General features: G+C 36.4%; 1 protein-coding gene across 1 annotated transcript in view; it reads right to left on the bottom strand.

Annotated features, from left to right (window-relative positions):
* LOC118843733 (CUB and sushi domain-containing protein 1-like) overlaps positions 1–12,951 on the bottom strand; it is a 2,679,416-nt gene that overhangs the window by 265,528 nt on the left and 2,400,937 nt on the right. The window contains 2 exon segments of the mRNA XM_036751485.1: positions 1,482–1,627; positions 5,281–5,458. Coding sequence (XP_036607380.1) covers positions 1,482–1,627; positions 5,281–5,458 — 324 coding nt within the window.

Here is a 12,951-nt window from a genome sequence, read left to right on the forward strand (position 1 = left end):
AGCCATGCCATAACTTCTCTAGTGCTCAGTTTCCCTATTTATAAAATGAGGGGACGGAACTCTAAGGCACGCACTAGGCTTAACATTGTGTTTTTTGGCTCTATGATTATATTAGAATAGAATACAACAAATAATTAAACAGAAAGTCACAGGAAGACCTGAAACTATTGAGTTATCATATATTTACCTCTATGATAGAACACAGATCCGTGGAAAAGGGGGAGGTTTGTATAACTCATTTGTCTTGATTTTGATAAAGTGTTTCACCTTATACCACAAAACAAGCTTCTAATATATGCAATGGCAATAGATTCAAAATCTTGTATTTATTATTAAGAATCTGTGTATGCATATGAATATGTATACAGTGCCTCTCCATGCTCCCTACTACTAGTCTCTCCCCACTCCAGTCCATCTTCCATGTACTGCTAAAGTGATCTTCCCAAAACACCCATACACAATGCTTCCTTATCTCTGCTTCTTGGCTTTCCTAAATACCCAGCCAAAATCTTATCTTCTATAGGAAGCCTTTCTTGATTCTCCTTAGTTCTAGTGCCTTCTTTCTGTTGACTGTCTCCAATTTATCCTGTATATAGCTTATTTATATGTTGTTGTCTGCGCGTTTTCTACCCCATTAAAGTGTGAGTTTCTTGAGAGCAGGTACTGTCTTCTGCCCGTCTTTGTATCTCTAAAGCCTAGTACACTACATGCCACATAGTAAGTGCTTAATACATCTTTACTGATTGACATACATATACATGTATTTGTATGGCAAATAGTCAAAAGTGCTAAATAATGTCCACTAAACCTTTCCCATTAAAAACTTAAAGGTGAGATTTATGTTTATAATTATTTTAAACTCACAGGATTTAGAGGAAAGGGGATCTCAGAGATCATCAAGTGTTGCCATCTCATTGTTTAAAAGAAGGGGGAGCCCAAAGAATTGAAATTATTTATCCAATATTACAGAAGTATTAAGCAACATAGCAAGGATTTGAAACTTCATGTTTGGATTCCAAATCCAATGGTCTTTCCAAGGGTTTAGGCTTGATAGATATTTTTAATATGTTCCTTGAAACATTACTTGTTTCTCTTAATCAAAAAAGGAACATCTGTCCATATTACCCTTTGAAAATGCTATTCAAGTCCAAAATACGGAATGAGCAAATATTATAGAAACTCTGCCAAGGAGAAGTTAAACAATACGTCCAAGATGACATAGCTGATTGGTAACAGATCCAGCATTAAAACTCAGGTCCACTACTCCATGAACAACAAATCCTTAAAATTAAAAAAAAGTATTGGGTAGGATATAGCTTCAGGGTTACTGCCAAAAGCAGATAGCACGAGTTGACATATCTCATCATAAGAACCTTACGGGTGTATTTGGTTTAAAGATTAGTAATGGTGAATTTGGTGGAAGATTGGCAAAAGAAGACAAGAATTTTCTGAGTTACAAAAGTTGGTAAAAACAAACTAACCATGGAAATTGAGGACAAAGAAACCTCCATTTGAAAAGTCACTGTGAAACTTGAGGAGCACTTGATTGGTGGAGCTATAAGCTGTCTCAAGGGCAGTATTACCACTGAAAATGCCAAGCTGAGGTGAATTCTGATCAGGACCATCCCTAGAGAAAAGGGGGAAAAAGAGCAGTTCTTGAATGAAAATCTATTAAATTATCATTTAAATTAACAATCAATTTTCTCTTGACAGAGAATTTCATCTTTGTAAAAGTGAGCTAATCATTATATAATCACAGGACTGGTTATACTATTGGTATGCAAAGTTAAAAAGCCAATGGAGATGATTCTCTTCATTCCAAAGTTGAGATTTTCAGAAAAAACTGTATAACAAGGTCACATTTATATGAATGATTGAAAAGTAATCTAGGAACTTTCTTTCTGAAGTAGAGAAGTCCACATTTTAACGGATAAACTTAATGATACTTTTGAAAATCACTAGTCCTCATTCAAATAGTGTTATTTTTATGTTATACAAAGTTCTTTACTTCTAAATCTTTAAGGTAAGGAGTGCACGCATCATAATCTTTGTTACAGATGAGAAAACTAAGAAATTTTCATACGGTTACATGCCTGATTAGGGGAAGAGCTAAAACAGGATTCAAAGTCAGGTATTCTGGTTTTAAGTCGAATTCTTTCAACTTCATTACTGTTTATTTCTGAAAACTGACTGAATTCTTTTTGGTTGTTGTTGCTGTTGTTTTTTTTTTCTTTATACAATAATAGCATCACTAGAGTTAGAGTTGAGATGAATGTTAAAGATTATCAAAGTCAAACCTTTTTTTTTAAACCAAGGAAGGCCAGGAACATAAAAGGGAAATAACTTTTTCAACATCACACAGCTGGTTAGTAGAAAAGCCAGGATCTGAACTAAGGGATCCTCACTACAGGGTACTCCAGACATCTTTCTACTCCTTGGTTTTCAGTTGTTTCAATAATGTCCAACTCTGCATGACCCCATTTGGGGTTTTCTTGGCAAAGATACTGGAGAGGTTTGCCTTTTCCTTCTCCAGCTCATTTGACAGATGAGGAAATTGAAGCAAACAGGGTTAAGTGACTTGCCCAGGATCATACAACTAGTAAGTGTCTGAGGCCAGATTCCAATTTAGGAAGAAGAATCTTCGTGACTCCAGGTTTGGTGCTTTATCCACTGTGTCACCTGCCAATCTTTCTACTACTGAACATTTTTCTTCCACTTCCAGTGATTTGATTAGAAAGCCTTTGAAATTCCTTCCAGTTGTATGACTCTCTGACATGGTAACTATTTCCGAATGATATAAAACACCCACTCTAAAATTATTTATTATTTCACCCTTAGCTAGAATATTCCATGACTCTCAGAAGATTATGGAATAATGTCAAATGGTGGTCTCATCTTTCAGAGAAGATGGAATCTATTCTTTCTAGGAGATTTAAAATAAATAAGCGTGTAAGTTTCTCTTGTACACAAAAGAAACCAAGCACAGGAAAATGCCATGTAAGTAAGAGCCAAAAAAACATCAGTGGCTTTTGTGACCTCTCTGAATTAGACCCAGGCTGAATAAGAACTAAATCAATATGTGTCTCTGATACTTGTCTTCACCCATCAGAGTTCATCTGGGCACTTGAAGGAATCAGTTCCCATTTAAACTTTTAGTAAAATCAGGGTCAAGGATATTTTCTTCCTTTACTGTTGCACATAGTTTATTCCTTTATTCCTTGGGCATACTCTGGGAAACTGTCTGGTGAAGAGAAAATGTATAAATAGTCCACTATTGACTTTGAATATGTCACATGATCATTTTAAAACTCAATTTCTCCATTTGCAAAATTTGGGGGTTGTGCTACATGAAATTTAAAATGCCTTCTAGCTCTCAAGAAAGGGAGAACTATAAAGTGAAATCAGGAGAATCAGTTTTGAATATTGCCTTCAACAATCTAAGCAAATAAATCTTTCTGAAGCACATTTTCTTCATCCATAAAATGAGGATGGTGATAATATTTGCCATGCCTACTACCACAATGTGAGCATGTGACATTAGTGTTGTTAACTTAGGGTCCCAGCAACACTTAAAGGGTCCATGGAGAGATTTCAGAGGACCCATGAACTAAGAGCAGGTGAAAATAAATACATCTTAAATTCACTAACCTCTAACTGAAAACTAGCATTTGCTATGATTATTTTAAAATTATTCTGAGTAGGAGTCCCTATGCTTCACCAGATGGTCAGAGGGGTCTATGACATGCAGAAAAATGTTAAGAACCCCTGATCTAATTTAATAATGTACTTAAAACATTATACATTACAATTATAATTGAAGTTTAAGGGAGATTCCCTTGCTTGAATCCCAGAACTAGAGTTAGCAGGCCATCTAGTTAATCTTTTCATTTTACATTTGAAGAAACTGAGGGCCAGAGAATTTAAATGGACGCTCAAGGTCACACAGATGGTAAGACTGTGACTCAGGATTCCATTATCTTACAATTATCTAGCCTAATAACTAGGTATAAAATTATCTCTTCTAACTATAAAGAGCACTGTAGTTTTCAAATATAATTTCTCAGTTGATCCTTAAAAAACCCTAAAAGTTAAAAACTACAGGGGCAATTGTTATGATTAGACAGATACAGAAACTAAGGCAAGGGGAGAGTGATGGGGAACCTGTGGCCTTCTAGGTCCTTGGTGTGGCCTTTTGACTGAGTCCAAGTTTTATAGAACAAATCTTTTTATTAAGGGGATTTGTTCTGTGAAGTTTCGATTCAGTCACAGGGCTGCACTTGAGGACCTAGAGGGTCACATGTGGCCTTGAAGCCACAGGTTCCCCACCCATTCAAGGGGCGGTTAAGTGATTTGTTTAAAATTAGAGGGCTATTAATAGCAAACAGTGTATTAAAATTCAGGTTGCTGGGATCTTTGTCTATCAATTTTCCTATTATACAATTTATAGTAAATTCTGTTGTTTTTTAAATAAAATCTGTGCTGATAGATATGCAAAGTTACTGTCTAAGGCAAACTGTTTAGTTCACTTAGCAGAAGGAATTCAGAAAATTCTTCTTAAACCATAGGTTGAAGCATTGATATTATTATGCATCGAGAATTTGACAAAACAAGTTTCTTCTTCTAATTTTCATATTTATAATGCTACTAAATACCAAAATTCCTTGGCTCTGATTAGTTAAGATGTTAAAATAAAAACTCAAATGAAAAACAACCAGAAAAAAAGATTTAAAAACTTAACTCTCAGAAAATGCTCAGAATAAAGAGGATATATTTGTGTGTGAATTTTATCTTTCACTTAAACATTGACCATGATTATAATTATTCTGAGCTTGTGTGGGCTAGGTTGAGTTTTGCATTTTATATGTTTATTCAACAGCTCATAATTTTAATGTAACATTTATAGTATTAGTTTCTTATAAAGGCAAAGGATTACTACAAGTTTTCCATTATAAAACAAAAACGTAAGTTTGCAATGTAGCTTAAAACAACAAATCATTTGTATATTGACATATCCTATTCTTCCCCCAAAAAACATTTGGTGTATAAGTCAATTAAAAACTTATACAAGATGTTTCAAATGGCATAGCTATGGCCAAATTTAATACATGTGGCTTATCCAGCCTTTTACTGCAGATAAATTTTCTAAATTTATTTTCAACTTTATGTTTAACCACCTAGTTTTTAGTGAAGCCACACTTCACTACAAAATATGTAGTTCCAGACAGTAAAAGTCAAAGTCAAATTATTCAGATTAATGATTTTTTTTTTAAGATCACATACCAGACTGCAATGTAATCATTCACTGCTTCAGTCTGTAACAAGGTGAAGTTGATGTAAACTCCATGTCCCTGAGGAACAGTAATAAGCCATATGCAGTCCTTTAAAATTGGATATTCATCTGGAAATCCTGGGGAATAAACTGTGCCATTTTGAGAGGTTACATTATATCCACAAGGTGCTGAAAAGGAAGAAAACAATTAAGCAAATAAATATGACTTGGAATGGAATATGCATGGTCTAATATCACTACATCTATAAATTCCTTCACACCTAAATTATCTAATTATCTTTGACTTTGCTTTTGAAAAGTTTTATTTTAAGATTTCTAATAAAAATAATTGACATTTATATGGCACTTAAAGTTTTGTTTTCTAAATAAATTATTTTTTCCTGAAATTAAATACCATAAAAATGAGTCCACAGGACACAGATTAACCATGAATTTGCATTTCATACTGCTTACCTTTTTAAAATGCATATAACAAATTCTACATATTATATTCAAAATTATTCTATTTATCTGTCCTTCCTTTTCTTCTCTTCTACGCATTAAAAAATAAAATAAAAACATTTCTATGACCCTCTTTTGTAATCCCCTGTTTCCCCTGCCTAATACACTTCCAACTAAAACTCAAGAAGGTGGAGTGATGGGAGGGAAATTTATAACTTTTAAAAAGTGGAGTCAAGCAAAATGAATGCACTGTGTTCATATGTAAAAATGCATATCTCTAAGTGGTACCATAAAATTATCTGTCAGATTTATGAATAGAGCAAGAGTTCATGACCAAACAAGTGATAGAGAGGTTCACAGGGGTAAAATGACTAATTTTGATTGCATAAAATTAGCACAAACAAAACCAATGCAGCTAAAATTAGAAGAGAAGAAGCAGAAAAAAATTTAAATCTTTGCAACCAGCTTTTCTGATAAGTCTTATTCCTAAGATATACAGGGAACTGAGTCAAATTTATTAGAATAAGAACTGTTCCTCAATTGATTGTCAAAAGATATGAATAGGCAATTTTCAAAGGAAGAAATCAAAGCCCATCAGTAGCCATATTTTAAAATAACACTCTAAAACACTAAAAATTTAGAAAAATGCAAACTAAAACAACCCTAAAGTATGAACTTGCACTCACATCCATCAAATTGATTCAGTTGACAAAAGGAAAATCACAGATACCAGAGGGACTGTGAGAAAATAGGTAATTTAATGCACCGTTGGTGGAGCTGTGAACTGGTCCAACCATTCTGGAAAACAATTTGGAACTATGCCCCAAAAGCTATTAAACTGTGCATAACCTTTGACTCAGTGATACTGCTACTAGGTTTATTCCCCAGAAATCAAATAACTAGGCAAAGGATCTATGTGGAGAGAGTGAAAGAGAAAGGCTCTCTATATCACCTATATATGTGTGGATTCAGTTCTTTTTGGTGGCAATGAATGGAAACTAAAAGCATGCCCATCAATTGGAAATGGGGGACTATGGCATATGAAAGTGATATTTCAGGGAAAAAACCCTGGGAGGACATATGAAATGATACAAAGTGAAATGAGTAGAACCAGAACAACAATTTAGATAATAGTGACAATATTGCGAAGACAATCAACTTTGGAAGACATAAACTCTGACTAACACAACGGCAAATCACAATTCCAAAGAAATCATGATTAAACACGCTATTGACTTCCACATAGAGAACTGATGGACTCAGAGTATGGTTTGAAGCATCTTTTTTTCCCCTTCCTTCCTTCCTTCCAATAATGCTATTTCCATACCTTTTCTTTCTTTCTCTACATTTTATACTTTACTTCTCAACACACCCCAATTTAAAAGCAATAGCAACTCAACTCCTTTATTTCTCCTTTCAATACTACTGTATTCCTTTTTCCTCCAATCATCCGTTTTCTCACTTAAAACACTAAAAACTGAGGAAAACAGGGACTCGCTTAAGCTCTCCCCCAAATCGCTCCAAACACCTGCAAAAATGGCTCTGAACAAATTCTAGAGCTACAGAACCCACAAAATAACAGAGGGAAGCAGGTCTCCAGCCCAGGACAGCCTGGATGGTCGCTGGGAAGTTTTTATCCCACAGTTCTGGGAGCGGAGTTCATCCCAGCATGGGCTGCACCAGGACAGACCAGGCACTGAGGAGATCAGGCAGAGCAAGCCGTTGGGCCCTGAGTCACTGAGCTGTGGCAGCTACCAGACTTCTCAACCCACAAACACCAAACACAACTTATCAGGTCAGTGGGAAAACTGCTGGATCAGGGTGAGAGGAGTGCTTGGTCTGCCCCAGCCCCAGGGGCAGTGGAGGTGGTGCAGCACAGCAGCTACAGCAGCAGGAAACTCCTGCAGCTGCTTCCAGAGCTCCAGCTGCAGTTGTTTCTGGTCCCTGAATCACCCCGTGAGAGGAATCAAGTGGTGCATCAGAGCAGCAGGGCAAGGAGTGCTTTGCTGGTGCAGAGGCAGGGTTCTCTTGCTCTGCCCTGCTTGGATCTGGGTCACAGTCCTGGTTGGTGTATCTTGGGGGAGGAGGAGGGCTGCTCTGGCAGAGCTTGCGGTGACAGTGGAATAGAAGTAGCTCTGAAAACAGCAGTGCAGCCTCTAAAGCTTGGGACAAAGTACTCTCTACTCTACAAACAGTCATACCCTGACGAAAAGCTCAAGGGTCAATTAGTTGGCTGGGAACATGATCAGGCAGCGAAAATGGACTCAGACTATAGAATCTTTTTTGGTGCCAAAGAAGATCAAAACATACAGCCAGAAGAAGCCAACAAAGTCAAAGAGCCTACATCAAAAGCCTTCAAGAAAAATATGAACTGGTCTCAGCCCATTGAAGAACGCAAAAAGGATTTGAAAAAGCAAGTAAGAGAAGTAGAGGAAAAAATGTGAAGAGAAATGAGAGTGATGCAAGAAAACCATGAAAAACAAGTCAACTACTTGCTAAAGGAGACCCAAAAAATGCTGAAGAAAACAACACTTGAAAAAACAGACTAACCCAAATGGCAAAAGACCTCCAAAAAGCCAATGAGGAGAAGAATACCTTGAAAGGCAGAATTAGCCAAATGGAAAAGGAGGTCCAAAAGACCACTGAAGAAAATACCACCTTAAAAATTAGATTGAAGCAAGTGGAAGCTAGTAATTTTGTGAGAAATCAAGATATTATAAAACAGAACCAAAGGAATGAAAAAATAGAAGGCAATGTGAAATACCTCATTGGAAAAACCACTGACCTGGAGAATAGAGCCAGAAGAGATAATTTAAAAATTACTGGACTACCTATAAGCCATGATCAAAAAAGAGCCTAGACATCATCTTTCAAGAAATTACCAGAGAAAACTGCCCTGAAATTCTAGAGCCAGAGGGCAAAATAGAAATTGAAAGAATCCACTGATCACCTCCTGAAAAATATCCCAAAAAGAAAACTCTGAGGAATATTATAGTTAAATTCCAGAGTTCCCAGGTCAAGGAGAAAATATTGCATGCAGCCAGAAAGAAACAATTCAAGTACTGTGGAAACACAATCAGGATAAAATAAGATCTAGCAGCTTCCACATTAAGGGACTGAAGGGCTGGCTTGGAATATGATATTCGGGAGGGCAAAGGAGCTAGGATTAAAACCAAGAATCACCTGCCCAGCAAAGCTCAGTATAATACTCCAGACAAAATACGGATTTTCAATAAAATACAGGAGTTTCAAGCACTGAGGAGTTTCAAGCATTCTTGAAAAAGAAAAGACCAGAACTGAAGAGAAAATCTGACTTTCAAATACAAGAATCAAGAGAAGCTTGAAAAGGTAAACAAGAAAGAGAAATCATAAGGGACTTATGAAAGTTGAACTGTTTTGGTTACATTCCTACATGTAAAGATGATATTTGTAACTCATGAAACCTTTCTAAGTATTAGAGCAGTTGAAGGGAATATACATACATATATATATATATATGTATGTGTGTATATATATATGTGTATATATATGTATATATATGTGTTGTGTGTGTGTATACATATATATATATACATACACGAAGGGCACAGGGTGAGTTGAATATGAAGGGATATGTAAATATAAAAAAATAAATACAATTAAGGGGTGAGAGAAATATATTGGGATAAGGAGAAAGGGAGAGATAGAATGGGGTAAATTATCTCACATAAAAGTGGCAAGAAAAAGCAGTCTATTGGAAGCGAAGAGGGGGCAGGTGAAAGGGAATGAATGAATCTTGTTCTCATCAGACTTGACTCAAAGAGGGAATAACATATACACTCGAATTGGGGATCTTACCTCACAGGGAAGTAGGGGGGATGGGGATAAGAGAGAGGGGATGATAGAAGGGAGGGCAGAGTGGGGGAGGAGGTAATCAAAAGCAAACACTTTTGAAAAGGGCCAGGGTCAAGGGGATAAAACTGAATAAAGGGAGACAGGATAAGATGGAGGGAAATATAGTTAGTTTTTCACAACATGAATGTTACGGAAGTATTTTGCATAATGATACATGTGTGGCCTATGTTGAATTGCTTGCCTTCTCAAGGAGGGTGGGTGGAGAGAGAAAAAAGGAGAAAATTTGAATGTAAAGTTCTAAAAACAAATGCTTTAAAAAAGTCATTTTTACATGCAACCGGGGAATACAACATACAAGCAATGGGGTATAGAAATCTATCTTGCCCTACAAGAAAATAAGGGGAAAGAAGATAAGGGGGAGCGAGTGGGGTGACAGAAGGGAGGGCGGATTGGGGAAAGGGGCAATCAGAATATATGCCATTTGGGGTAGGAGAGGGGAGAAATGGGGAAAAAATTTGTAACTCAAAATCTTATGGAAATCAATGTAGAAAACTAAAAATATTAAATAAAGAAGAAAAAATAAAAATTAAAAAAAACACTAAAAACTGAATCAATTCCATCCACTCTGGTCTCCCTCTTCTCTTTCTCATCTAGAAAGACATCAAGGTATTAAAGGAACAAAAGTTTCTTCTCCTGCTAGAATGAGAGCAATCCATCATATGACCACTTCCAATTATGGAAATAGTTACTTCTACAGGTATCATTTTTCTTTTATTTTTTATTTCAAAGTTAATATTCAGCTCCATTGTTTTCATCAGAAATGCTAACAGGTCCTCTATTAAATAAAAGGTCCACTGTCCACCTTTCCCTTGTCCTCCCCCCCCCCCCAGTAGGACTCAGCTTTGAAGGATAATTTATTTCTGGTTGTAAGCTTATATTTGTTTGCCTTTTGTAATATTATGTTCTAAGATTTCCTCTTCTCTATGGTAGAATCTGCAATGTCTTATGTGACACCAAATGTGGTTCTCTGGTATTTAATTCTTTCTTTCTGAATGTCTGCTTTAATGACCATGCCTGAGACTTTTTCCTTATGACGTTCTTTCAGAAGGTGATCAGCTTCACTTTGCCCACTGCTTCTTATAGATTCAAGCGGTTTTCATATATGATTTCTTGAAATATAGTGTTCAGGCTTTTGCTTTTTAATCATGTTTTCAGGGAGACCAGTTAATTTTATTTCTCCTTGGTAAATTTTCCATGCCAGTTCTTTTGGATATCACACGTCTTACGTTTGCTTATATCATTTTTCAAACTTTTGATGTTGTTTTAATATTTCTTGCTTTCTCACAGAGTCATTAGTTTGTGTCTGCTTTACCTCAGAGAGTCCATTGCTTGGGTAAAATTCACTACTTTGACTTCCAAGCTTTTTATTATTCTTCTAGTTCTATCTTGAAGAGCTTCTATTTCACCGATTTAATGTCTTGCTTCATTATTTCCTATAGTAGTTCTTCATATAGTAGTTTTGTGGGAAAAGCCTTATTTTCTTTTAGTCTCTATTTCTCATCACTACAGAATTTCTCCTTCTAGGTTCAATTTTGAGCATTACTAAATCTACAATAATTTCTTACACTGCTTGGTATCTTCTTTGGTTTACTTATCATACCAGCTTTAAAGATGATGATGATAGCTAGCATTTATCTAGCACTTTAAAGTTTGCAAAATTCTTAAAAACTGACTATATTCTTAGAACAGGTGTGGTTAGTAGGTTCCATAATTATTCCCCTTTTAACAGATAAGTAAACTGAGGCAGACAATGATTAAGTGACTTTTCTAGAGTCACATGGCTGGATTTCAACTTATGGCTTCCTGAGTAGAAGACAAGAACTGTATTCATTGTATCACCTAGCCACTAACCCCCAAAAATTTCTTGATTGAGATTAGGTCTGAGGAAGAATTCAGGTTTTTGCTTGACTAGGTATGTGAGATTAGAGCAGTGTGCCTCCCCGTTTCAAGCAGCCATCTCAATTATAGGCTTGCAAAGTGCTTCATGTACATTATCTCATCTTTCCTTTGTAACAACACTGTTTGATAGGTACTAAAGGAATTATTATCACCGTTTTCCAGATGAGAAAACTGAGGCTCAAGGAGTTTGAGTTACTTGCCCAAGACTGCACAGTCTTGTTCAGGTTCAGTCTTTTCAGTCCTGTATGACTCTTTGTGACCCCATTTGGTTTTTCTTGGCAAATATACTAAAGTAGTTCACCATTTCCTTCTCTAGCTCATTTTACAGATAGGGAAACTGAGGCAAACAGGGTACAATGACTTGCTCAGGGTCACAGAACTAGTAAGCATCTGAGGCCAGATTCGAACTCAGTAAGATGAGTCTTCCTGACCCCAGGCCCAGTACTTAACTCAATTTATTGTGCCATCTATCTGTCCCTATGCACAGCTAGTAAGTGTCAAATGTGAGGAAAAGGATTTTTTTTGACCTAGAGTGAACTTTCTTTCAATCTCATCAAACTGCTTATTTCAAATTACTCCCTAAACTTTTAGATAATTTTGGGCATCACACTTCTAGGCGAAAGTGTTTGAATTACCTTGTCCTTGCCACCGTTACCCCTCTCCCCACCCCATACACCTACTTGTTTCATTGTTTTTGTCAGGATCTGTGATTTTGTTGTTGCTGGGAATTTAGATGAGGAAGCTCCCTTGACCAATTTGCTTGTCACTTTAAATCTTAGAGAGTTAGCTAGGGCTCTGGGAGGTTACTTGACTTTAAATTTTGCAAAACTTTTTGCATGATGTTAAAGAACTTCCTGATGTCAGAATCAGAACTCAAACATCCAACAGGAATTTATTAAGCCAGACAACGACTATGCTAAAAACGAGGGAGAAGGAGGGAGAGGGAGGGAGGAAGGGAGAAGGGAGGGAGGGAGGGAGGAAGGAAGGAAGGAAAGAAGAAAGGGACAGACTTGGATGCAGAGTTTCTCATTTCAAGTGTTCAAGCCATTCACTCATAATGCCTCTTCTTTACCACCAGCACAGAAGCCCACCTGGCCTATTTAGAAAGAGCACAAATCCAAGTGACTCGGACTCCAGAAATTGTTATACATTTAGAAATTCAATTGATAAATATTTAATCAGGGTAACACAGGATAGTAGAGATCAATCAATGAGCAAAACTAACTAAATTTCTGCCAGAAAATTTAGTATCCTCAACTTTGCTTAAATTCTTCATACTAAACGCAGTAATAATCCTTTTTCTCCCCTTATTACACTTAATGAGCCCATAATTACATTTGGCCTATTATTTGGCTTCACTTGTGGAAGTGAGATAAAGGAATAAATTAGTATACAAACCAATACAGTAATTAATCAAGGTACCAACA

Source organism: Trichosurus vulpecula, chromosome 3 (genome assembly GCF_011100635.1).
Source record: "Trichosurus vulpecula isolate mTriVul1 chromosome 3, mTriVul1.pri, whole genome shotgun sequence".
Lineage (NCBI taxonomy): Eukaryota > Metazoa > Chordata > Mammalia > Diprotodontia > Phalangeridae > Trichosurus > Trichosurus vulpecula.